Raw genomic sequence first — 25,407 nt, forward strand, 5'->3', positions numbered from 1 at the left:
AGTGTATGGGTTTCCTAACATAGCAGCCTTTTCGTTTGTCAAAAAAAGTACTTGCGTTCACTTTTGTTGGTTCCCCACCTCATGTGGGAAGGCAGGAAACGGGCAGTATAGGCCCGCAAGTCACTGTAATCAAACAGAGTCTTGTTGAACATGGGCTGCAAGCTGACCTTTGTGTTAGGAGGTGGAAGGGATGCAAAGATAGAGAGAGAGCTCTGGCTTCAAGGAGCTCATATCCAGGAGGTGAGAAAGATGTGTGAATAAGTAATTTCCACCGCATGTGGCAAGGGAAATAACAAATGTGTGTATTAAGCACAGGAGTAGCCCAGAGGAGGGGCAGGGAAGGGCCATCAAGAGATGAGTAGCATTTCGGGGCGCCTGGGTGGCTCAGTCATTAAGCGTCTGCCTTCGGCTCAGGTCATGATCCCAGGATCCTGGGATTGAGGCCCGCATCGGGCTCCCTGCTTGGCGGGAAGCCTGCTTCTCCCTCTCCCATTCCTCCTGCTTGTGTTCCCTCTCTCGCTGTCTCTCTCTCTCTGTCAAATAAATAAATAAAATCTTTTAAAAAAAGAGATGAGTAGCATTTCAGCGAGCAGCCCAGGCAGGGAGGGCATTCTGGGCGCTGGTCATGTCAGTGGCAAAGACATGGCTGTGTGAAATGGCATGGCGAGTATGGAGAGCAATAAAGAAGTTAGCTCTTCTGGAACCCATAAAAGGTACATGAGGCTGTGGAAATCCAAGGAGGCCACACAGTGAAAGCTCCTCAAGGAAACCTCTTGGTGAAAGAGAGCCATTGAAGGATTTCTCGGTGTGTGGATGTGTGAGTCTCCATGTCTTGTCTAAGCACCTCTAGCTTTGGGCAGGGATACTGATGGGGAAATTCTCTCATGTCTGAAATGCCAGTAAAGTGATGGTTAACTCTCATTTTTAGACCAGTTTGTGTTTTCTCTCTCTTATGTAGAGAGCAGGAGTTGATTGACCATAAACTGCTTCTCTGAGCCTACTATCATTTGCCTTCCGTGTGGCTTTTAGATAACTCCCCTAAGCTGCCTTTCTTGGGAGAATAGGGAATTGTGATCACATGTGTGCTCTCATCTGTTTATCAATAGCAGGCCAGGTCTTCCTAGCTGTTGTGTCTAGGGATCAGGAAGTCAGGACTCTCCAGGAACCATCCTATTGAAATCTCTGCTTCCAGCCAGGCCCGCCCCAAGACAGAATCCTAAATTTCCTGTTCTGCAAGTGCTATAAAGGTGTTTCTGCCCCCTTAGGCTGCTGCCCTTTCATGGGTTTCATAGAAAGTCATCATCTGCTGGCTTCCTGAGCCCATTCCTTCTTGTTGGATGGGAAGGAGGAGATGGTGTCACAGCCAGCCGTCTGAATGGACCCTCATGCTCTGCGGTCAGTGCCTGAAGATGGATGACCAAGTGCCATCAGCCTCTTCTTCAGCTGGAGAGGTCCTCCTGTCCTCTTTTAACTTGACTTCTGGTCTCTATTGCAATTTTTCAATTAGGCTTTCAGCATCATCACCACCACCACCACCCACCCACCCACACACACACCTCTGATTTTTCTCCATGATTTTTCAGCACTAGAAAACAAAAGCATGAATCACTGCAATTCACTGTGTTTCCACCTTCCTTGCCGAGAGTCCAGGAAAGCCATTTTTATGTTTCCAGTACAGTCGACTCTTTATGATCCAAGTGTGAACTTTATACTTTGTGGGTGGTCTGTAGGTGGTTCCTAACACCGGGCTTCCTCTTGCTCCCAAGGCACTTTTACTATATTAATCAGGATGTGTTCAGAGCCTGAAATAAAGTTTGGGAGGAAAACACACTGCCGGAGGGCCATCCATTCCAAAGCCACATATTAGTTTTTCTCTATTATCCACATCATTGACATGATAACCTTGAGGTTCCTGAATAGGAAAGGAAAGCACTGAATATAAATGATGAAGCTTCAGCCTGTCCTGTGAGACATGCCTGCCTGGTCCCTGAGGTCCTTTGAGGTTGTTGCCCTGGGAGGTGAATGTCTGCACTAATACCTCCATGCTCACATGAGCCCGTTCTGGGTCCTAATGGGCCCTTCTCGAAGTCGACCGCTGTGTTCACATTATCACCTGCCTTTCCCATGAAAGACATCGCAATGTGGAGTATTCCCAGTTCCACTGCTCAAGAGGCTCTTTTATGTCCCTAGCAATTTACATATGAAAGACAAATAAATGTTCCTTTGTGCCTACTAAGGATTTTCTGTATCTTTTCAGTATAAGCTATGAAACATTAATGTTACTGCCAAAAAAAAAAAAAAGGTAGTTTAAATTTTAGCACCAACGCATTTTTTTCTTCTACAATTTATTTGATCATTAGCCTGAGTTCATTCAGTCCAATAAGTACATACACATTAGTGAGGGTGTCATTTATTTGTCTTTTTATTCCCAAAGAAGGTTTAAAAAAAAAAATGTTCATTGGAGCCACTGGATAACCAATTAGGTTTTGTAAATTTTGACCCTGAAATTGAGGGCACATAAAATAAAGACTTTTGTCATATATTTATGTTTTGACTCTGCAAGATTAATTGGGATTTATATGAGGTGGTTAAGCAATAGCCGTGGAACTGTTGGGGAATTTTTGGTGATGAACGGCCAGCTGGCAACGTGGCCTGAGTAGAGGCCTGGGCTTCTGCTCTTACAGGCCGCTTTTCATTCCAAGATGTCAAAGCCTTTATGGAAATCAGCTCGTTAATCCTTCACGTTCCTTCCTTCCCCTTTCGCCTCCATCCCTCCCTCCTCAGTCCAGGTCAGTGTCTTCTCTCACGGTGTGAGGACAGTTCAGCAGCTACTGAAGGAAAACGAAGCCGACCCAGGCCCCAGGCGGAGCGCACATGAGGCGGGTGGCGGGCGTGGAGAGGTTGGCCTCAGGCACCCCACGAGGGCACTCGGCAGCGCCCAGGCTCCCCGGCTGACGGCCGGTTCCAGCTCTGCTGCCCCAGCTGGACCACAGGCCCTGCCTAAACGGGAAGGACTTTTTGAAAGCCCTGTCAAGGAGCCCTAAGAGGAGAAAAGACTTATTATTTTGAGCGAGAGTTGGAATTATTATTATATTGGGCTTAAAATTTTTCAGAAATCAGTTTGGTTATAAAAGGAAGAAGTGCGTGTGTGTGTTTTCCTTCAGATAAAGGCGGTGAACTCAGTGAACCCATCAGGCTAAGTGCAACGGATGATGCGATGACCAGGAAGAAAAATGTGCCCTACTAAATTTTTTTTCACTTTTTTTTTCTCAGTCGTCAGTGTAGTGTATGCCTATCACAGAAAGTTAGGCAAGTATCAAATTTGGAAAAGAAGAGAATGTCAGTCTGCTCTTACCAACATCCAGTGGAAGTCACTTGTTAGTTCACAGTTTTCTGTATATACTCACTTCATCTTTTCTCCTGTGCCTTTTTTTTTTAACATTGTTGCGGCTTTATCATATATATAAGTTAGAGCTTCCTTTTTTCACTTAACAGTATCATGGAAGTATTGGCTATTATTGTTAAAAACTCTTTATGGTATAGCCACTATGGAAAATAGTATGGCGTTTCCTCAAAAAATTAAAAATAGCAATACATTATGACCTAGCAATTCTACTTCTGGGTATAGACCCAAATGAATTGAAAGCAGAGTCTTGAAGAGATATCTCTACACCCCTGTTCATAGCTGCATTTATTCACAACAGCCAAAAGGTAGAAGTAACCTAAGTGTCCGTTGATGTATGAAGGGGTCAACAGTGTGGAATATATGGACAACATATGATTCAGCCTTAAAAAGGAAAGAAATCCTGATACAGGCTACAACATGGATGACCTTAAGGACATCATGCTAAGTGAAATAAGCCAGTCACAAAAAGACAATTACTGTGTGATTCCACTTCTGTAAGGTACTGAGAGTGGTTCCATTCATGGAGACAGAAAATAGAATGGTGGTTGCTGGGGGCTGCGGGAAAGGGAAGGAGGAGATAGTGTTTAATGGGCATAGAGTTGTACTTTTACAAGCTGGAAAGAGTTCTGGAGTTTGTGACTCTGGGTATTGGCATTTATTAAGTGCCCAGATTGGCTGATGGTGAGTTTTTACTCCAGACAGCAGTTTTTAATGCTGATCGCTGCATATTAGAATCATCTGGAGAGGTCTTCAAACCTGATGCCAGGTCCCACCTCCAGAATTTCTGGGGTTTTTTGGGTTTTTTTTTTGGTTGAGGGTGTGACCCAAGAACTGGTAGTTTTAAAACTCTCCAGGAGATTCTAAAATGCAGTCGGATTGAGAACTACTGATGTGTCCTTGTGCCTCCTTGTGTCTCCCATCTCCTTGAGAGAGAAGATGAAGGATGAGCGTTGAGTGAAATAGCCCGTGTTAGAGGACACTTGGATTTTTCTTTGGAGGCCACAGACTCATTCAAGAAAGATGGAATGACCATCCCTCCAGCCTGCTACCCAGGAGATACAGTCGTTAACACTTTCGATTCCACAGATGGGCCAGAATGAGGGGCCACGCCACTGCGTAGTTTCCTACACGAGTGAATTTCCAAGGTAGATTACTTAAAAGCTGCCTTAGCAAGATATTTTAAGTTATGTCAGTTGCCCTGAAAAGTGTCAGTTAGACCTGACACTCTGGTGTGGTCTACTGTCCTGGAAGCTTATGGCTCATTTTTGTTTTTTGAGGGGCAGCTTGAAGAGAATAGACTCATACCTGTATCACTTCATTCAACAAATACTTATTGAGCCCTGCCATATGCCAAGCTGTATTAAATACTGCAACTATCTATTAAAACCAAACTTCAGTGTAGAGAGGGCGACAAAACAGAGTCTTGTCAAATTGAATCATAGACCTCGGACTTTAGAACTAGAAGGAATCCTGAAGTTTCTTGCAGTCCACTCCCATCCCCATGCATATGGGAAAATGCCGCCCAGAGCAGTTGGGGAATTTGTTTGGGCAAGGGTAAGATCCTATCTGATAACAATTAACATTTGTTGAGGACTTAGTTCCCTGCTCCTTGTGGGGCTCTTTCTGCTGGAGCCCCCTTGCCGCCATCTGTCCAGTATTTTTGTCAAGGCCTTTGAATGACAGCGCTTAAGCATTGTCGAGAACCGTGCTCCTCAGACCTTCATGTGCACATGATCACATGGGGATCTCCTTAAAATGAAGACTCATTCAGTAGGTCTGGGCTGGTGCCTAAGATCCTGCATTTCTGACGAGTTCTCATGCAGTTCTGATGCTGCTGGTTCTGGGACACAGTACATATTTTGAGGGCCAGGGTTCACTGTGGTCATCCAGACTGTGCCCCTTTGAAATACTCCCGCCTTTACACCCTCATTCTCAAAGGCCAGAGCTTGGGGACACAGGAAAAGGCTAAGACCACTAAAGGGGTTGGCCCCGAATTCTTTCCCCATCCACCTGGGATGCCCTGCATGGAGGGGCTGTATTGCCCCAGCACTTTCTATGGGGAGCCCACACTCCTTTGTCCAGTCAGCCATCCCAGTGGCCTCAGTGCCTAGGGTAGGACCAATGCTTGTTGGCATGCAGAGAGTATTATCATTTTGAAAATAGCAGTCTTATATTCTGGTGAGAAAAACAGGCTCTTAGGAATACAAGAACATGTCCCAAGGTTACAAGAAAAGCAACCTTGGGCAATAAATTTTTGAGTAAAAGCATCCTGATGGGGAGAAGAAATGGTGGAGGGCACTAATGTTTGTTGAAGACTACTCTTTGTACTAGACCTAATGATTTGTTACCCCAAGTTGATTCTCATTTGCAAAAAGTATTAGCTCTATGATCCTCCCGATACAGCTTCCCCATCAGTGCTCCTGACACCCCCTGTTCCCTCCTCCGTGTGAACTCCTCGTCCACGCCTCCATCTCTCCAATTCATACCTCCAGCCACTTGTGCGTCTCCTTCCCTGTCCACCCCCTTGTCCATACTCTCATCGTTTTCTTAGTTCCTGGGCCCAACTAAGAGGAGTGGTAAGCTCCTTGAAGGCCTTGGACTTAAATGTGTGAGGAAAATATGCTTCTAGAGACAGAGCTGGGTCTGGCTTTTGTGCAGCAATCCCAGTCCTTCCCCAGGGGGGTCTGTGGTCAGCTTCACAGCTGAAGACAGCATCTATGTTCTAACCGCCAGATTGATCCCCTCAAGAGCCTGCACCTCCCCAGGGAGAAATCCTGGGGTTTAGGTCTCATTCCATTTTCCCACTGTTCCTTCGCCCTTCGCAAACCCCCCGCGCCTGCTGGGCCACTCCCCTCCTGAAGGAAGAGGCCCTCCTTTCGCAACTGCTCGAAATGAAGAGAGGCCTCAGCCCTTTGCCACAGCTGCAGGTTGCTGTTTCACTCCCATGCATCCAGTTGAAATGTTGAAATACATCCAGTCAAGAAGGACTGTTAAAATATTCTGATGCTCATGTGGCATTTTAAGGCTATCATTTGTGGTCCCTGCCAAAACTGTAAGGGAAGCAAGTCTGAGCAGGGATGGTTAGTTACATTGCAAGTTTCCGGGCATTGCTGGGGGTTGGGTTTTTGCTTTTTTGGTTTGTTTCTTCTTCGCTTTTTTTCTTTCTTTCTTTTTTTTTCCAAAGTAAAAGTTTTCCCAGTACTCCCCTCCCGCCCCCTCTTTTTTAACATTGCTTTTCTTTCAACCCCCAGATTTTATGGGGGTGGGAGATTCCCATTAGGACCACTCTGAGTCCTTCAGCTCGGCCTACTTCAAGTCTCCTTGCACCTCATGCATATTTGAAAGATGAGAGAAATGAAGTTGGTGTATTTCAGACTCAAGCTTGTTGACATTTGTTCGCTTCTCTTTCAGACTGCTCAGAAATATTTAAGGTTAAGATATCTCAGAATGAGGGTGCCTGGGTGGCTCAGTTGGTTAAGCGACTGCCTTCGGCTCAGGTCATGATCCTGGAGTCCCGGGATCGAGTCCCGCATCGGGCTCCCTGCTCGGCAGGGAGTCTGCTTCTCCCTCTGACCCTCCTCCCTCTCATGCTCTCTGTCTCTCATTCTCTCTGTCTCAAATAAGTAAATCTTTAAAAAAAAAAAAAAAAAAAAAAAAGATATCTCAGAATGAGAACCTGTTTGTATTTTTTAAAAACAGAACCATTCAGTTAGCACATTTCAACCCAAACCAATGGACGGGGTGCAAAACATTTTCTTCATTAGATATTCCTTTTAAAAATATGTCAAGACTTGAAGGAATAAGGTGTCTGAGAAGAAGTGAAGCTTGAGAATATATGAGGTATTTCTTGTTGACAGGCTGAGTGTATGGAAACTAGTCAGGTAAAAGTAGTCACAAGAGATCAATATATTAAACTGAGCCTTTGAGCAAGTTGCCCAAGATCAAAGCTTCTTCATATTGCAATGAGAAATAAAAATAGTCCTTTCATGCAACTACACATCAAGAATTCTGCTGCCAACTGCTGATGCTTTCTACTTTTTAAATATAGAAATCTGCAGTCCTAACCTGGAAATGGCAATTAATTTGATAAAGGACTCAGAAATATCTGTTTTGCTCTACTTGTAGCTGTTGGCTTATGGAGGTATTGCTGTTGGAAGATTTGGGCAATGTTGTCATTGCCCGGCTTGCAAAGAAGCGCAGGCTTTTAAGTGTCCTCAACACATTTTCATAATATTGTGTAAAACACTAACATAATGGCTTATTTTTTTCCTTTAACATGTAACATGTTCCATCTTTTGGATAAATCAACACATGGAACCATTCCCAATGAATTAGAGCCAATTTAGATTGACAAATAGCACAAAGCAGTGTAGTAGACACAGTGAGGAGTATAGAGATGAATGATATGGTCCCTGTTTCAAAAACCATGTAAATAAGACAGGTATGGATTTAATTAACTGTAAACAAGTAAGAATCTGGTAAATTCTGAAATGAGGTCAGAGTGTGTACAGGAGCCGGCTTGTGGGGTCGGGGTGCCAAGGAAATCTTCTAGGAGGAGGGAAATGTCTTTAAAGGCTGGGTGAGATGTAATTATTAGATAAGGTTAATTTTCTTAGATTGGGGAATGAGTGAGTTTAGACTGATAGCCTGTGTTGCTAAATAAATTGTGAAGGTCTCATTGCCCAAGTACAAAGGAAGGAATCTTAGCACAGTGCTCAGCATTGTGGGAACCACTTTAGGCATTTATAATGGAGTCTCTATTGTCAGAGTTTAGTGATGGTTCAGTCTAGTTGAAAAGAGAGCTTATCCATGTGAAACAACCAACGGTGACGTGCATAAAGAAGTTCTAAATCTGTAATACATAGAATAAGTACAAGAATTCAGAGAAGAATGTAGACTGGAATAGTCAGGGAAGGCTTTGGTTTCTCGGGGAGTTAGGTATTCGAGATGGGTCCTAGAGCACTGGTGTGAATTGGGAAACATCAAACGTGGTGGGAAAAGAGCGTGTCAAGACTGTAGACAGCATGTGCAAGGACACACCAAAGAGAATCCATGGGACATATTGTGCGCCAGTGAGAGCAGAGAGCTGCAAGGAGACACGCTATGTTTCGGAGAGCGGTGCAAGATTTGGTAAGAGACCAGGTGTGGCAGGCCTTAAATGTCAGCCAGAGGAATTTGGATTTGATCCAAGAGTTAAAAGGAAGTCAGTAAGCTCAAGCTTATACTGGTAAGTACATTGCTGTCTCCAAGCACATGAGATACACTGAGGAGTGTATTAAATCTTTGCAGCCCCTCCCAGTGATCAACGCAATTTCCAGCCCCTCCTGGTGGTGAGCAGAAGCTCCCCGATGACCATCCACCAGCTCTCTGTCTGTCCCTCGGAAGGCCCTGTTGCCTGCCTGGGCAGCTGGTGAGGGGAGTAGAGATGCTGCTTGTGTGTGCCTTTTAGACTGCCTGCCTGTTGTCTTCTCAACAGTGCCAAGAGGACCATTGAGCCACGGAATTTACCACTGGAAGGGAATTTAGAGATCATCTAGTCCATTGGAATCCTTTCTTCAAATAGAAGCTTAAGAGGAAGTTCAAGATGTTGAAGATAGTAGAGCTGACACATGAGGTGCAAGCTGGGATGGGGGCCTGGAGACCCACCCGCACGGCCATTCGGGGCCCCAAAAGGGACTAAGAGGAGCATCCTGACTTCCTATTTCAAAATAAGAATCTAATCCAAACCAGCATTTCTAGATGAGGAATTAGGCACAAGAGGGCAGGTGACTTCTTCCTACTCGACAGATATGGCTGACTCTGGAGGTGGCCCAAGTTGGGCATAAGTAGCAAATTTGCTTTTTGCCTCTTGATCCATTTCCTTTTTCTACTGTGGCCTGATCATCCTCGTAGCAAACCCTGCAACCCCATGCCCTTGGCTGTCCCGGCGCCCTCTCTCAGGAGCTGCCCTCCTTGGACATGGACCCATGCTCTAGACCTTCTTGCCATCAAACGTTTAGCTATTCAAGGTCCTCTTTCCTTAGAAATCTATTCTCAGCTAGTTGACTGCCACTGCCACTTGATCTGACCGACGAATCATGCTAACGTGTTACTAAGTTCTAACATGTAAACAAGTTAATTCTTCTGGATCATACAGCTGTTTTTCAGTAGTGATCTTTGGAGACAGTACCCTTAACTGAAGTCAGCAACTCTGAAGGCAGGCTCTCCGGCAACACACAGACCTGGCCGGAGTGCTTCTTTACACCTCGCTTGGTCTCCTGCTTCTCTGCCCTCATATTGAGCTGACTCAGCCATGGTATGTTTGTCCTGTGTGGCCAGACTTCAAGCCACCTCCAGGAGGGCTTTTGGGGCCCGTGGACTGGTCTTACATGAATGGACCAAAGGAGCGGCTTTAAGAGAAACCCTCCAGAGCTTTGCTCTCCTTCCTTCCTCCCTCTCCGCTGCCAGTGATAACCCAGGCTTCCTTGGTGATAGGATTGGCCTACACACCTCTGGAAATAACACTTTCCCATGCGGTATCGGGATTTTACTCCAGGGCTCCCCGCCTGAGCCCAAAGGCCCTATGTTTCTGGGTGACCAGAGGGGGGGCACTTTGAGAGGGACTTGGCAGATGGAAAAGCCTCTGACCTGTGTATGCGTCCTGCTGGAGTTGAGGAGAGACGGAGTCCACTCAAGGTTAGCAGGTCTGGGTTCTGGGGTCCCTGTTCAGCTCTAGCCAACCCTGTGGGGCCACTCATTTCTTTGGGACTCCGTTTGTACCTGTAAAGTGGGGACCTGTAAAATGACGGTGGGAAACCGATGTGGGCAAGGAAGCACGTGGTGTGTAATGAGTGTAAAAGTACAGAAGAGCTAAGCAAATAGAGGAAATATCCATTGTCAGATGATTAAATCTTTATCAGCATCATCAGCCATGTTGAAAACAGGCCTTTGTGTTGGCCCTCGCGGGAACAGCTGTGCTCGGAGCCTTGCTTTTCACCAGACTGGCTACAGGACACAACACCACAGCATGCGGCTGCAAACCAAAATACTCTCATTGTTTGGCACGGCGTCTCACTTTGCATCTGATTGTGTTGGGACACATAGATACAGTTTGTCAAGAAAACCTTGATTCTCTTCTTGGTTTTTGCCCTAATCTTGGGCAGGTCACTTGAACTACATGAGCTACTTTGTTGACTTGTAAAAAATGGGAATAATAATGCCTATTTTTCTTCCCTCTTAAGAATTTTATGAAGATAAGGTAGGAATATTTTTTGAAGACAAAACTTTTCATAAAAGGCAGTTGACATTATTATTATCAGTATTGCTATTATTGCCAGGGCTAATTTCCAAGTGTGTGCTTTGCCAAGTTCACATTAGCACAGTTCTGTTGACTGTGGCTGTTGGAAATTCTCACCTTGTGATCTACATACAGACTTCTCATGCAGCTTCCAGAAGTTTTCATTCGCCTCACTTCTTTATCCTTTTTTATAATCCTGGGGAGAAAGTAGGGTTAGAAAAGAAAGGGGACTTCTGTGAGCATTTTATATAATAACTGAAGCTATATATCCTCCAAGCCCCAAACTGTACAATAAAAGTTTTCTTGGATACTACTTTTCTCCCATAATTCCTAGCACATAGCTTATTAAGTTATTAACCAGCAATTTCTCTGGCAGCATATTAAACTTTACTTTTAAACAAGTCACAGAGGGGGGGAAACATGCATCTCTCATAAAAGGAATAAAAAACATACACCCTCTAAAACGATTTCCCCAGGCTTTGAACAAATCCCAAGCCCCACACAAGGTCTCTTTTTCCTCATTCTCTGCACATAACTTGAGTGTTAGTACATTAATGAGAAAAAGATGCCTAATAGAAAGATGGAAAAATATGAGGGCCTCTGGGGGGTGTGGGAGGCTCCCTGGGGGTCCTCTGAAAAGGCAGGTGAGCCTTAATGGAAGGAAAAGGCAAAGCCTTGGCCTTGAGGTTGTGGGTTTCCTCTTGAGCAGCGGTTTTGCCAGGGGAGTCGAGGCGGCTGAGGCCTGGGCCCTGACCTGCGAAGTGCCCCGGTGTCTTCTACGGACTGCCTGGGCCTTGCCGAGTGCCTACCCAGAACCCTGGTAAGGCGGTTGGGGCCCTGTTTGCACAGATTCCATTCCCTAGAACAAAAGCTGCTTTTCCAGGGGAAGCCCCATGTGCTCTGTAGCCATGGCTGGGACGTTTGGTCCCTTTCTGGACAGACTCACAGCTCCTGGTCTCCTGCTTTGGGCATAGGCGACTCAGTCAGTTCCCTGTAAACTGGTCAACCACCAGAGCAGGGCACAAAGATGGCTTCACTTTAAAAGGAAAATTCAAGTAGGAGGGCCACAGGGCAGCTTCTGTGTGGGTGTGAGTATAAACACTTGCAAAGCTCCAGACCAAGGAAGGCTGGATGGAAGTTGGAGCATACCATAAAAATGCAGTCCTGCCGTCACATACCCTCAGGGGAGGGCAAGGTAAACGAGCAGTCCTGGGGAGCCAGCCAGAGCCTGCACGCTGCTGCTAGCTGGCCCCAAGTGCAGAGCGAGATTCTGGATGTTACGGGTTGCGGGGGGGGGGGGGGGGGCGGGGGGGGGATCACTTGTTTAAAAATACATATTCTGCAATTCATCACCATTTGGCATCTTGGTTTAAACAAATCCCCTATTGTTGTTACAAGAATGCCATGTGATGATTGCTTGGCTGGGGGCTGTGGTAAAAATGGAAATCAGAAGGGAGAGAAGGGTTCTTTTTTATTTAATTTACACTTCCACATTTACATAACTTAATGTGGACTGCATCAAAGGAGTACCTCCTGGCTCCCAACCCACAACAGCTCTTCCTTTTATATCCAAATGTAAAGAGAGGCAACTCTGGTTCTGTGGGCAGCTACCATTGCAGAGACACGCACTGCCTAGGTTTGCAAAGATGGCCTCCAGGATCTCTGGGAGACCAAAGGAAGGTCAACAAAATACCCCGTGTCGAGTCAGCGGTTCCAATTGTCCTCGGAGGCTGTTTTCTGATGGTTAATCAGGGAAGGTTTTCCTAAAGGACAGGCTTTGAAGGGAACTTTCAATAAAGGACATGGTGTGGCTGGACATGTGTCAAGTCTGGGGTTCATGGTAAGATATGGGAGTATGTTCTAGACTTTCCCCACTTTCCCTCTCCCACCACCTTCCCTCTCTCATTATTCTTCTCTTGTCCCTTCCCCCACTTCTCACCTGCCTTCTCTCCCCTTGCTCCCCACCTACTTTTCTTCTCTTTTTCTGGTTTTCTTCTTTCCAACCTGTTCTGGGCCCGGTGGCAGTCCCTGGGATATCGCTTTATTAACTCCACTGCTGGCTCCCTGGTAAGAGGCTGCCAGTGCTTTTTGGTCATCGTTGTGGTTGAGAACGGAAGTGGTCTGAGTAGGAGTGAGCCTGGGTAGGGGCCAGGATTAGAGCCCTCAATGGGCTGTGATGAGCCCCTGCTAGGGCTCGAGCTCCCCAGTCATTCTGAGCCATCAAGCTCATCAGCTGCAGCTGTTTGATTTTCTGGTATTCATTCGTCCCTGCATATGGCAAGCTCGTTCTCACCGTTGTATCTGCCTTAGTGAGCTGTCCTGCCTCGATTCCCTCTTTTCCTTCACCGGCCAGATCCTTCCGTGTCTCCAGACCCCTCCTCCATGACATTCCTTCTCACAGTTTTTTGTACATTTTGTTTTTCTCCATATACACCCTCCAGCACACACACACACACACACCCTGCAAGGCCAGAACGTCTTCCTTTCCCTCCCTTTACACACACACACACACACACACCACCCTGCCAGAACGTCTTCCTTTCCCTCCCTTTCCGTCCCAAGTAGGATATCCCCTGTGGCGCTCAGTAAATATTTCTAGATTAATAAAGTTAGGCCATGGGGCTTCTGGGGGGAGTAGTTCCCTGGGGATTAGAGTGACCTCAGACCCTGACTCTGTTGAAGTCCAGATACAGTCTCTTGACTTAGAGACCTTAACAGACACTAGCAGCCTAAAGCCACAACAGCTGTTTCCAGCCATCTGAAGATGGCAGTGAATGCTTCTGGAAGAATATAGTGTGTCCGGAATGAACTGTCTGTCCCTTCTAGGGAGCCCACCAAAGCTTCACACCGGTGCCTGGGGATCCTAGCTTTCCTGTATGGATTGGGCTGGGGGGGTCCCCCTGGTGGCTTCCACCCTTTGGAGCTTTGATCTCTTAAAGGTCCCTCCCCAGCTCTCCCTTTGGGTGTTTCACTCATCCTCTGTCATATCCTGTTGTCCCTCCCCTCCTATGTCCCCTTTGCACTTCTCATCATTTTCCAAATGTGTCATGTGCCCTGGTCTTTGGACATGTTGCTTCTTCTGCTGGGGTCACTCTGCCCATGTTCTGTATCCCAGGCTCCTCATTCTCCAGCTCTTTGCCAAGTCACTTTCTAACTCACCCAGGAGGACTGGGCAGGTCCCTCTTCAACCATCCTTAATTTTTACTCTGTCAGACCCCTCTTTTGGGCCACCCCTCATACTCTAGTAGGATTGGTTGCATGTTTCTTCTGCTAAACTGGTGGCTTTCAAGACTTTTTGACAGTCACTCGAAACAAATATTTTACGTATGACCGAATGTGTCTGTGTGTGTATATATGTACACACATGAAATCTTGCACAGTTTGGAATTGTGATAATATCTGTATAAGATATGAACAGTCTGTAAGAAAAAAATGCATAGGGGAATTTACTCAAGTTGTAGCACATTTAATTTCAGGAATGTTTGCTTTCAACATATCCACCATCACTTTGGATACCAGGCATAACCCTGTTGATACCATTCAGTATAATGCAGGGTGGCTTATTACCTGGAAAAGAAAAAGAAAAGAGTTAGCACAAATCAACCAATGTTTTAACTTAAAATTATTGCATTTCATAAATTATTTACCTCTAACACCTAAGATAATTTATTAAAAATTGATCCTGGGCAAGGACTTTATAGCAACAAGTGAAGGAAACAATGCTTCCCTTTATGCTTTGATACACTCTGACTATATTTTTCTCCTCCCTCCCTCCTTCCCTTCCTCTCTTCCTCTCTCTGCCTCTCTTTTCCTCCTCTGCTCCCTCCCTCCTTTGTGCCCCCAGATCCTCTGTGTTCCCCCCTACCTCCCTCCTCCCCACCTTCCCCTCCATTCCTTTTTCTCTCTCTTACACTGATTGATTTCATAGTCAACAAAATGGGTCACAACCTATAGTTTGAAAAACACCATTCAGGACTCGAAGTTCCTTGAGGGCAGTGACTATGTCACTGAATCATTTTATCTTCATATTTCCAAGCCCTGGCACTAATCCTAGCTCTCAATAGCCTCCCAGTAAATGTTTTCCGGATGAATGGGCCTCAGTTAAGAAGCTCTACAGCCACTGGGATTCCGGAAGGGACGGGGGAAGTGAATAATTTATCACAGACTTCCCAGGAACTCCTGCTGTCCTCCAGACACTAGGGCCATTGTGGATGTGTCTGGGAAGCCCTGCTCTCCCTGCCCTGCCTTCTCCCTCCCACCAGTTTCCAGGAGAGAGGGCAGGAGGTTTAATGAAGTTCAGAGATTTCCCAAGGCAGAAGTGGATTCATCAGGTTCTCAGGTGGATATTTGTCAAGGGGCGAATGTTTTAAAAAAAAATGGAAGAAAGCGAGATTCTCAACAAGCCCTCTGTTTGATTTTATATATGTAAACTTTGTCCTCCTAGTACCTGGATCCTTACTGCTCCTTCTACGGCCGCGGCTCTGCTGTTTTTCAGCCCATCTGTTAGACCCTGACCACTTCTGACTTTTTTTTTTCTTTTTGAACACTCTAAATCTCTATTATACTGTGCCCCATGCCAGGATTTTTCCATTTGGGGGTAGAAAAAAAATCCCCAAGCCCACCAAAACCCTGTGGGTTGGTTTCCTGTCCAGCTGGCTTACTGTTCCCTAGGATTTTATTCCCATCATCAAAGTGGCTTGACAGACCAAGAACAAACCTCTGGCTCACCCTGAACTCACAGTGTACCATTTCCAAGTCAGAACAAACATCAAGTAACAGTGAGAGAGAAAGAGAGAGAACAAAATGATTTTCCTGACCTAGAAGCCAGTTCAGAGTGAGGCCCAGCTCTGAATCCAGACAGGGATGTCATGTGGCTGTGGCCGTGGCTCTGGCTGTGGCCGTCCTTGGGTTTGGAGGCATGAACAGTGGACTCCAAGCCAGAATTTCTGTCTCAGTGGGTCTCAAAGGAGAAGCCATGGACGGACTCCTTTATGGCCCCAGATACTCTGTTTCCTGGAATCAAGAGCAGCGGCATTCGAGGGAACATCCCACAATCTCAATGAGTGCATCAGACTTGGCCCAGAGCCTCTCCATTATGGGGGCAGTCAGAGTGGTCCCTGGAGTGTCCCAGGAGGCCAGCAAGGTCCCCAGCCTGTGCCAGGTCCAAAAAAAGATGCAGAACACTTCAGCCAGGTAGGCAGGGGGACTCTAAAAATTGCCAACCTTTTCTCTACTCATTTAGAAATCCTAAAAAATATATTAACTTAGCTAAAAATCTCATGGAAACTAGGCTCCTCATCAGAGTTGAAAGTCAAACCAGCTTCCCCAGAATTTCCCTTTATGGTTCTGTATGGCTGTACCAACAGAAGAACATCCAGGGTGAGAGGCTGTGACTCTGAGGCCACATGGGAGCAGGCAATGCATTTTTACACTAAGAAGCACCCAGTTAGCATGAGGCATCCCGTCTCCTGAAGGCCTGGCCTGCCTTCTTCTTCTTCCTGCTTTTCAACACATTCTCGCATCTTCCCCTCCTGATCTCCCCAGGTCTGTAGACAGGCCAGACTAATTACTTCCCATATCTATTGCCCCCTCTCAAAATGCCCTTCCCCATCAACTTTGTCTAGCTAAAATCTTCCCAGCGTTCACAGCCCGGTTGGAATTACATCTTCATAAACCTTTCCCATTGCTCCAGTCCACCCTGATGTTCTTTCTCTTCACTCCTTACATCCTGTCCCAAAGTTTGCCCTTATTTTTGTCTCCATAAGTGGACAGAATTCTCTGAGGTCAGAAATCATCTCCTGGGGACACCTGGGTGGCTCAGTCGTTAAGCGTCTGCCTTCGGCTCAGGTCATGATCCCGGGGTCCTGGGATCGAGCCCCGCATCGGACTCTCCACTCAGCGGGAGGCCTGCTTCTCCCTCTCCCACTCCGCCTGCTTGTGTTCCCTCTCTCACTGTGTCTCTGTCAAATAAATAAATAAAATCTTTAAAAAAAAGAAGAAAAGAAATCATCTCCTCTACCTCACTTCCCAGCACTTAGCTCAAAGCCGGGTGCTCAGGGAATTCCATCGGCTCTCTGTAGGCCGCTTACTCGGCCCTGTACTAGATATCTGATGATTCATTAACCCCCAGCGTTGGCTTTTCTCACTTTTGTTCTTGAGTGGCCCTTTCTTTGGCAGAGGGAAGTCCTACCTGTTAAACAGTGGAAATGCCAGAATTGCAAATTATATCATTAAAGAAGTTTTCATAAGCTGTGGGTCTTTCATAGGGAGTAGAAGAATAAGGACAGGAGTTAGGATTGAGAGACCTGGGGAAAACGAGATACAAACAAAAGATAGGGGCAGGATTGGGAAGAAAAATTCCAAATAGATAAAAGTTTTAAGCAACAACAACAACAAATGGAACTGTGAAAGTACTACAAGAAAATATGGGAAAATTCTAAATTATGGATACTAAATTACCTATCTATATAATCTTGAAGAAGGTTTAGACTTTGTAAGCATGATATAAAACCCAGGAGACACAAATAAAAATACCAGTATATTTGGCTGCATAGAACTAAACATTTTTGACTTGTAAAAAATTTATAAAGTTGAAAGACAAATGATAAACTGTAAAAATATTTGTAGCACATGTGACAAAGAGTAGATTTCCTTAATACACAGAGAGCTCCCAAAAATCAACAGGAAAAAGACCAACAATGTAATGGACAGAGAAATTGAATACATTTCACAGAGCAGGAAATTCAGGTATCTTTTTTGAAAAGCATGTGAAGTGATGATCAGCCTCACTTACAACAAAATAATTGCAACATAAAAATGAGATACTGTTTTTCACTTATCATCTTGGTAAAAGTCAAAAAGTTTAATAGTGCACTGTGTTGGTCAGGTTGTGGGAGACTAGAATTCTGACATGCTGTTGGTGGAAGTGTAAATTGGTACAGTCTCTTTGGAGAGCATCTTATTAAAAGCAGTCATAGTTTTAAATGTGCAAATATCTTGATCCATCCATTCAGCTTCTAGGAATTTCTCCCCTGAGTACTCACTGATATGCACAAAACTGATGTATATATACATTCCTTATTGTTTTTAGCAAAATATCTTAAACAATCTGAGTTCTTTCACAAGAGGATTGGTACCTCCATGGCATGGAGCAGTCTACAACCATTGAAAAATGAGGCAGATCTCTGTTTTTATTTTTTAAGATTTTATTTATTTGTCAGAGAGAGAGAGAGTGCGTGCACAAGCAGGGAGAGTGACAGGCAGAGGGAGAAGCAGGCTCCCCACCGAGCAAGGCGCCCGGTGCGGGACTCCATCCAAGGACGCTGGGATCATGACCCGAGCCAAAGGCAGACGCTTAACCAAATGAGCCAGCCAGGTGTCCCCAGATCTGTTTTTAATGGCATGATGTCGAAAATATGTAAGTGAGAAAAAGTAATGCCTAGAACTTAGTATATAGTAAACTACTATTTGTGAAAAAATAAGTGGGTAGCTATAGATAGATGCTTGTAAATGAACAGAATGAGCCTGGAAGGACATACTGAGAAGTAGTAATAGTGGTTGCCTCGGGGGAACAGAAGGTGAGTAGAGGGCAGTGGGTGGAAGAGAACTTCATTTTCACCGCATGCCCTTTTGTACTGACTTATTTGTATACCATGTACACATGTTACCTATTTTTTAAAGCTGATTTATAAAAAATAGCTAGGTGCAGGTATGAAATTAGGCCAAACGTGAGGTATGCATATAAATTAGGAGTTACGGTAGGGTAGGAGTGGAAGCAAGCCGATAACTGTAGAGGAAGCAAGTCAGTAGCACAGAAGCGAGGCAGGTCAGCCACAGAGAGACCTGGACACAAGACAGTTTTAAGGCAAAAGGACCTGATTTGCTTTTCATGCGAGAGCATATGCCAGCCCTGGATATGGGCAGTTCAGGATAGAGTAGGAATAAACTTTAGGGAAATGGTAAGACTGCTCCAATGCAGGGAATGGGGAGGATGGGCTTAGGGGTCAGGGAAATAGAATTTCATTAGCCAGAACACTCGTGCCACTCCCTACTCTCAGGCTGGAAGCAGAGAAGGCAGGGAGCGAACACTGATGGAGCGTCTGCCGCGGCCCGGCAGCGAGGCGGAAACTCCGGTTGCGGCGCCACGCCGGAAGTCGCACGGTGACTCACCATGCAGTGATTAGGGTTTCCATTGTACCGGTCGGGAATATGAGTCAGGTCACAGAAATAAGCGGCAAAGCCAAGACTCAAACCCAGGTCTGTCCCTTCTCTTTTTACTACCTGTACTCAATTATCGGTACACCAGGGAGGCCCTTTTCATGGTCAGTCTGAACCAGGGCTCAGAGCCAGGGGACCTTCAGCACTGTTCTCAAAAGAAAGTCTTCATTCATCCTTACAGGGCGCCTGGGTGGCTCAGATGGTTAAGCGTCTGCCTTCGGCTCAGGTCATGATCCCGGGGTCCTGGGATCGAGTCCCGCATCGGGCTCCCTGCTGGGCGGGGAGCCTGCTTCTCCCTCTGCCTCTGCCTCTCTCTCTCTCTCTCTCTGACTCTCATGAATAAATAAATAAAACATTAAAAAAAAAGAAAGAAAGTCTTCATGCTTCCTTTTTTATCCAGACCCCTAAATCCAAGCCCACTTACTTTTTCCAGCGTGTGGTTCAAAGAGTAAAGTGAACTCCATTTACTGAAAGAAGAAGAACTTTCCATTCATTGGGAAAGGAACGTCTGTCGCAGGGTTTGTTAGTGCTTCCGTGTGTTTGTTTTTCAGCTGGTTATTTTAAGTCCGTAGGTATGGTTTGTCCTATGGCAGTGAGTTCTCCTTCTCCAAAATGCTCGGTCAGTGACACTCGTAACCAGTGATTCCCTCCCCCCCCAATATGCCCACTAAAGCGGAAAAATAACAGAATCTAATTCCCCCTGCCAGTCTCCTTGTTTTCAAATAACTGGGAGAGGATACCGGGTTTTGTTTGTTTTCAGTTTGTTTTATTTGGAACCAGAGCATAGAGTTTTATCTGTTTTGTGCATGCGTATCCCCAACCTCCACCATATGCTCTAGGATTTCATTTCCTTATTTGACTTACTGACGTGTTTCTACTATTGGCGATTAGCTGTCTTTTTTAGCATTTGCCGTAACTCCCTTAGCCTCATGATGTGCCTGTCAAAAAATACCTTTTTCTCTTCTGTGACCCAGGCCTCAGGGAGAGAAAATATCAATTTATCTCCTGTTCTTTACCTTTCTAGGCAAAATCCATGTTTGGTGACCAGAGCTGTATATATTGACATTCTCTTCCTGTTGACTCGCTGCCTTGACAAACCCACGAAAGGCACAGAGCCAGGTATGACTCATAGTTATATCATATTTTGGAATGATTATGGATCTTTGAAATACAGGTGGGGCTTTGAGTGGCTCTACCACACACTGCCCCCCAGCTTCTACTTTTGTAAAACTAACCACACATCAAAATGAGGCATGGTGTCATACGGTTCCCTTGTAGAAGCTTCTCCAGGAAACTTGCCCTTGTTTAGTTGGAAGTTTGCCATTTATTTTCTATTTGGTCATTCAGGAAGGAGTTTGGACTATACTCAGATACCCTCTGTGTTTCAGAGACCTTGGTTTTTTTCCTCTTCCATGCATCATTTTCTTTGAAATTCATCAGTTTCAATAACGGAGAGTCCATTCTGCCCCATTCCGTGGAGCTAACTGAGCTGGGTTCGTTTGATCCTGGAGTCTGGGTACCTGAGACTCAGTCCCAAATCCACCCTTCACTGCCTTAACCTCTGACTTGAGATGTGTTCCTTGGTCATATATGTTTCCTGGTATGGGGCGCCAGATCCATATACAGTTGTTCTATTTTAATCATGATTCACAGAGTGGTTTTCTTAAAATGGAGAAGGGCAACTCCAAATTAAAAAAAAAAAAATTTTTTTATGTGTTTATATAAGAGGCTGCAGGAAGTGCTGTACATGAGCTCCAGGCCACAGACTGAAACTGATTTTCATCAACACAAACTGGAATGCAGGGTAATGAGCCTGCAACTGGTTAAAATCAGCCTCTTCTAATTGATTAGGCCTGTCTAAAGGAGGCTACAATTACAAAGTCACATTCTGAGTACAAGCAGGCCAGGCCTTTCCTCTGTTACATTTAGTCTGTCAATGATTTGTTGTCTTCAGTAAATATATTCAGGCTGTCAGAGTCCAGCTCTGTCCATATGGAACCCTGTTCCCAAATTCAAACCAATTTGAAGTGCTTTGAGGGGGAGGTGCGAAACCACCTCACCCGGATCAATGTATATTAGCCCACAAAGCCCCTGTGGCCATGCAGAGGTAAGAAGAACACGCCTGAACTTTCATCAGCTCCATAGCCCTGCAGAGGGGCGGCTATTGTATCCGTTTAATAGAATAGGATCATATAGTTTTATAGCTGTAAAACAGTCCTAGTTTATGCCTCTTGTCCCAGCGTAATTATTAATAGTGCCTCCCCTTTACCCTTGAAAGTGTCCAGGTTTGCACCATATATTATAGATCACCCCCACTGTAAGGGACCTCAGGGTTGCGCCACCTTATTTTACACTTGGGCTAACTGGGGTGCGGAGATTATAAATCAGATGTTACCAAGTAAGTTGGTTTGGGTTTCCTCTATTTTTGTATTTCAGTTCCAAATTCCGTATATCTTGACAGTACTTCTCTGCTTAGTAGCCAAAGGACTTTGGCCTTGAAAGAGTTGCTCACAACTAACAAGTTCAGGCTTTGGGATCCTCTCGGAGTTGTGTGGTTGACCGTAATCATCAGTTTATTTGAACTAAGTTTCTCTTAACGTATTTTATGTATTTTAACCTTTATTCCTTGTCTGGAGGGATTAACCCTTGAATGCTGTGGGCAAAATCCATGTTTGGTGGATTCTCTATTCTCCAACCACCCGCCCTTTACTGATGCTTGGGCTCCTCCATGAAGACGTTGGCCTTTTTGAGCCATTCTTTCCTCCAGTCTTGTGTTATAGAAGAGTTTGTACCCCAGTTGAATGTGATCACAGCTGTCGTTTATTTTACTCAGCTGTATCGTACTTGCATTGATGCATCATTCCTCTTACTAAGTCATTACTCTGAGGAGGAGGATGTGACGGGGTGGGTGCTCTTGTCTTTATTCTAGTATGACACCCATCGCTCGAAATATTTTATCCCGCATTGCCCATTGTGGCAGTCACTAGCCACATGTGGCTCCTAAGCACGTAGGATGGGCCGATCCAAATGGGAATGCTTTGGATGAATAAAATACACACCCAATTTCAAAGAGTTAGTATGAAAAAAAGAATGTAAAATTTCTCATTCACTTTTTATATTGATTGCATGTTGGAATGATACTATTTTTGATATATTAGATTAAATATATTATTAAAATTAATTTCACCTATTTCTTTTTACTTCAAAAAATGTGGCTGCTGGAAAATAAAAAATTATATATGTGGCTCATATTATCTCCCTATCAGACAAGTAAGGATTTTATCCAGTCCTTTGGGGTTTGCCCACATAAGCCACAGATGTGTGTGTATATGTGTATCTATCTGCATGAATGTTATATAATCATTTAATATACATCCACACAAACAGTGGTAATAAATTTTCCTCCTTTGAGGATGGAACTAGATTTTTAGAACTAACCAAATGTCAAATACGATGGCAATTAAGATGGACGGCACTGTTTAAGAAAAAAATAAACTGTGAACTTAAAGAAATGAAATCTATTCTTATGTGTTTCATAAATTATTTCCAAAGGCAGCTTGAGCAATAGCTAAATATGTTACCAAACAAGGCGATCACTTACTTAGATATGTAGACTTCAATATGATTTCAAAATAATGTCATGACATTATAGTGTTACCCTGCAAGTACCTTGAAAGAATGGATCATGCCTTAGATTCTTCATCCCTCAGCTAAGCACATAGCAGGCCCTTGTTAAATGAGTTGGTTATTAACTGATTGAAATGCACAGTTTTCCTCAGTTTTTAGAATGGTAACAGTTGTCATCAAGATACAAAGTCTTATTTAAATTCATGCATCAATCAGTTGTAAATTCATTTTCTGAATTCAAATGTTATGTTTATATCATGTGTTGTCATGTTCATTTCATGTCTGTAAATGTGTACATATCTACCTCCATTATTAGCTCACAAAGCTCTGAGTAGGGAGTATATCTGCCTTTTAGCTTTGTGACCTTAGGCAAGTCATTGAACCTCTCGGAGACAATTTTTCTCAATTGTAATTGGGGATGATGACAGGATCTACATCTTATAGTGGAAGTTGATGAATTTATGTAAATTCCTATGTAAGGAATGTGCTTTGCATCACACAGAATAAGTGCTCAATAAATATTAGCTACTTTTGGGGCGCCTGGGTGGCTCAGTTGGTTGAGCGACTGCCTTTGGCTCAGGTCATGATCCTGGAGTCCCTGGATCGAGTCCCACATCAGGCTCCCTGCTCGGCAAGGAGCCTGCTTCTCCCTCTAACCCTCCCCCCTCTCATGTACTCTCTCTCTCTCTCATTCTCGCCCTCTCAAATAAATAAATAAATCTTTAAAAAAGATATATTAGCTACTGTTAATATTATTATGATCCTCATTATCATTACCTGGAAACCATGCATCTGTCTAGTCCCCTGCAGTCCCTTACATTCACAGCTCTCCTCTTACTTTAAACATCTTCAGGAAAGAAGAAATGTCTGCTTTCCTGGGAAAATACTGAAAGATGGCATAGCCGTCGTAGAATGTCAGGAAATCCACTTGATTAAGGCTGCTCCTGCCCCTTTGAGTCCAAAAAAGGATCATTTTTGTTGTTCATGTATTTTTTCATTCATCAGAAGTGACATGCTAACATCAGACACGTTGAGCACCTATAGCTAGAGACACACATACATGGGTTTTGGGCTTACAAGTAGGGGCAGTAAGAGATTACAGGTGCTGTAAAGGAAATGTTTATGGGATACATTGGAGGCACCAAAGACTGGAAGGTCATTTCTACTTGGGAAGACAGGAAGGCTTCATAGAGAAGAAGGTGGTTGAACAGAGTTTTGAGGGTGAGTAGAGATTCACCACATGGGCAAGGTGAAGGTGGGCATTATAGATAGAGGGCGGAGCATGGCCAGAGCCACAGAGGCACAAGTCAGCACAGCCTTCAAAGCACAGGGCAGTGACCAGAGTGTTGGGTTCAAGACCAGGCAGGTGTGACTGGAAGTCACAGGACTTCCAGTCCTGTGGACTGGAGGCAGGAAGAGGCAGGAACTCAATCATGAAGAACCTCATAGGCCAATCTGAAGAGCTTGTAGTTGACTTTGTAGACAAAGGAGATTATTGAAGGATATAAGACAGAGAGTCACACCAGGTGGTTTTTAAGACAAGGTGACATTTCATGCCCTCATCCTCCTAGAATGCTTAGAACCTTATGAACTAAGTTCCTATTGTCGCCAAAAAAGAATGTAACTGAAAATCCATTCGTGGATTGTCAGGGGGATTTGTACAGACATTGTGATCATCAGCACTGGGGGTCTGGGAGGTGGGAGTGGGGAACAGAGAACCAGACTGAAGGTAAAGGCCGCAGAGTGCTAAAAATAGCTGTCTTCGAATGGTGCCATCATGGGGGAATTCCTCCTCTTATTTCCATTGTACAGATCTTAAACACCATAATTCTGCTTTATTCATATGAGAGTACGTATTTGTATTTCAACAGTAAATGTACCTAACTATGACTCTTGAAGGCGATTAATTATTCCAAAAGAAATGAAGTAGTATCCATCTCAGGACACATTTTTGGTTGGAGGAGGATCTGTCCCTCTCCTCTCACTGTTCTGTATGTGACCTTGGAAGGCTATTTCCACCTCTAAACTGTCTCAGAACCAGGTTGAGGGGCTGGGGGCATAAACAAGGAGAAAAACAGTGAAGGGGAAAGGCAGGGAAGACGATTAGAAAAGCTTAAGATAATGATGTGTTTTGTGTGATTCAGACTTTTATCTTAGTGCTTCCCCACCCTTTGAGGTTTCCTCAGCCATTAACTAGGTTTTAAAAATTCCAGATCTGGGGGTTTTGTTTTGAGTTCCAAAGTGATTTAAACCCACAGGACTCTCTGTCCCGTGTATTCTTTTTCCTCTTCTGAATCCAGCTGTCATCATTCATATACATCAGTTTCCTGCTAGAAAGAAAATTATAGTCTCCGGGTGGAGTCGGGGGATGAGGAAGATGAAGCCTGATTGCACAAGCACTCCGGGGCTGCCTTGCAGGCCTGGGCAGGGATGCAGAGACTGAGAGCTTTCGCTGTCATTGGAAACCCACCTCCCATTTGTCCTCTCAGCTTGGACACTCTCCACACCACTCGGCCGCATATAAGTGATCTCGAAAGGCTGTTTCCCTGCCCCTGAAATGTATATAGGATGCCCAGCATACTCTCATCCTCAGGGAACATTTTCAATACCTTCTTCCTTGTGGGGATCATAATAACTATGACCAACCATTCCTGAGCACCTAACTCTGGGCCAAGCATTGTGCCAAGCATCTTGCAGGCATCAGTGAGGGAGGCACTAGTGTTTCCTCATGTCAGACTTGAGGAAACCCAACGCTAAGAGACAACTGGCCAAGTGTCAACGTGCGTAGCAGGAGGGCAGAGCCTGACCTCTCGGGGCACTTAACCCATGCCATGGCTCCACAGCACAATCAGGGCCAGAATCAGGAACACCATTACCTCGG

The 25,407-nt window shown here is 44.8% G+C and overlaps 1 protein-coding gene across 7 annotated transcripts in view; it reads left to right on the plus strand.

Moving 5' to 3' along the window:
• The window catches only part of THADA (THADA armadillo repeat containing), a 323,874-nt gene that overhangs the window by 226,219 nt on the left and 72,248 nt on the right, over positions 1–25,407 (plus strand). For 6 of the 7 annotated variants that reach the window (XM_035001673.1, XM_035001675.1, XM_035001677.1 and 3 more), the window contains one exon: positions 19,924–20,018. In XM_035001673.1, coding sequence (XP_034857564.1) covers positions 19,924–20,018 — 95 coding nt within the window. Of the gene's footprint in view, positions 1–1,265; positions 2,543–19,923; positions 20,019–25,407 lie in introns of those variants that run through there. The other variant, XM_035001679.1, reaches the window with a different exon arrangement.

The sequence above is a fragment of the Mirounga leonina genome, unplaced genomic scaffold (genome assembly GCF_011800145.1).
Source record: "Mirounga leonina isolate KUSES-001 unplaced genomic scaffold, KU_Mleo_1.0 Mir_125, whole genome shotgun sequence".
NCBI lineage: Eukaryota > Metazoa > Chordata > Mammalia > Carnivora > Phocidae > Mirounga > Mirounga leonina.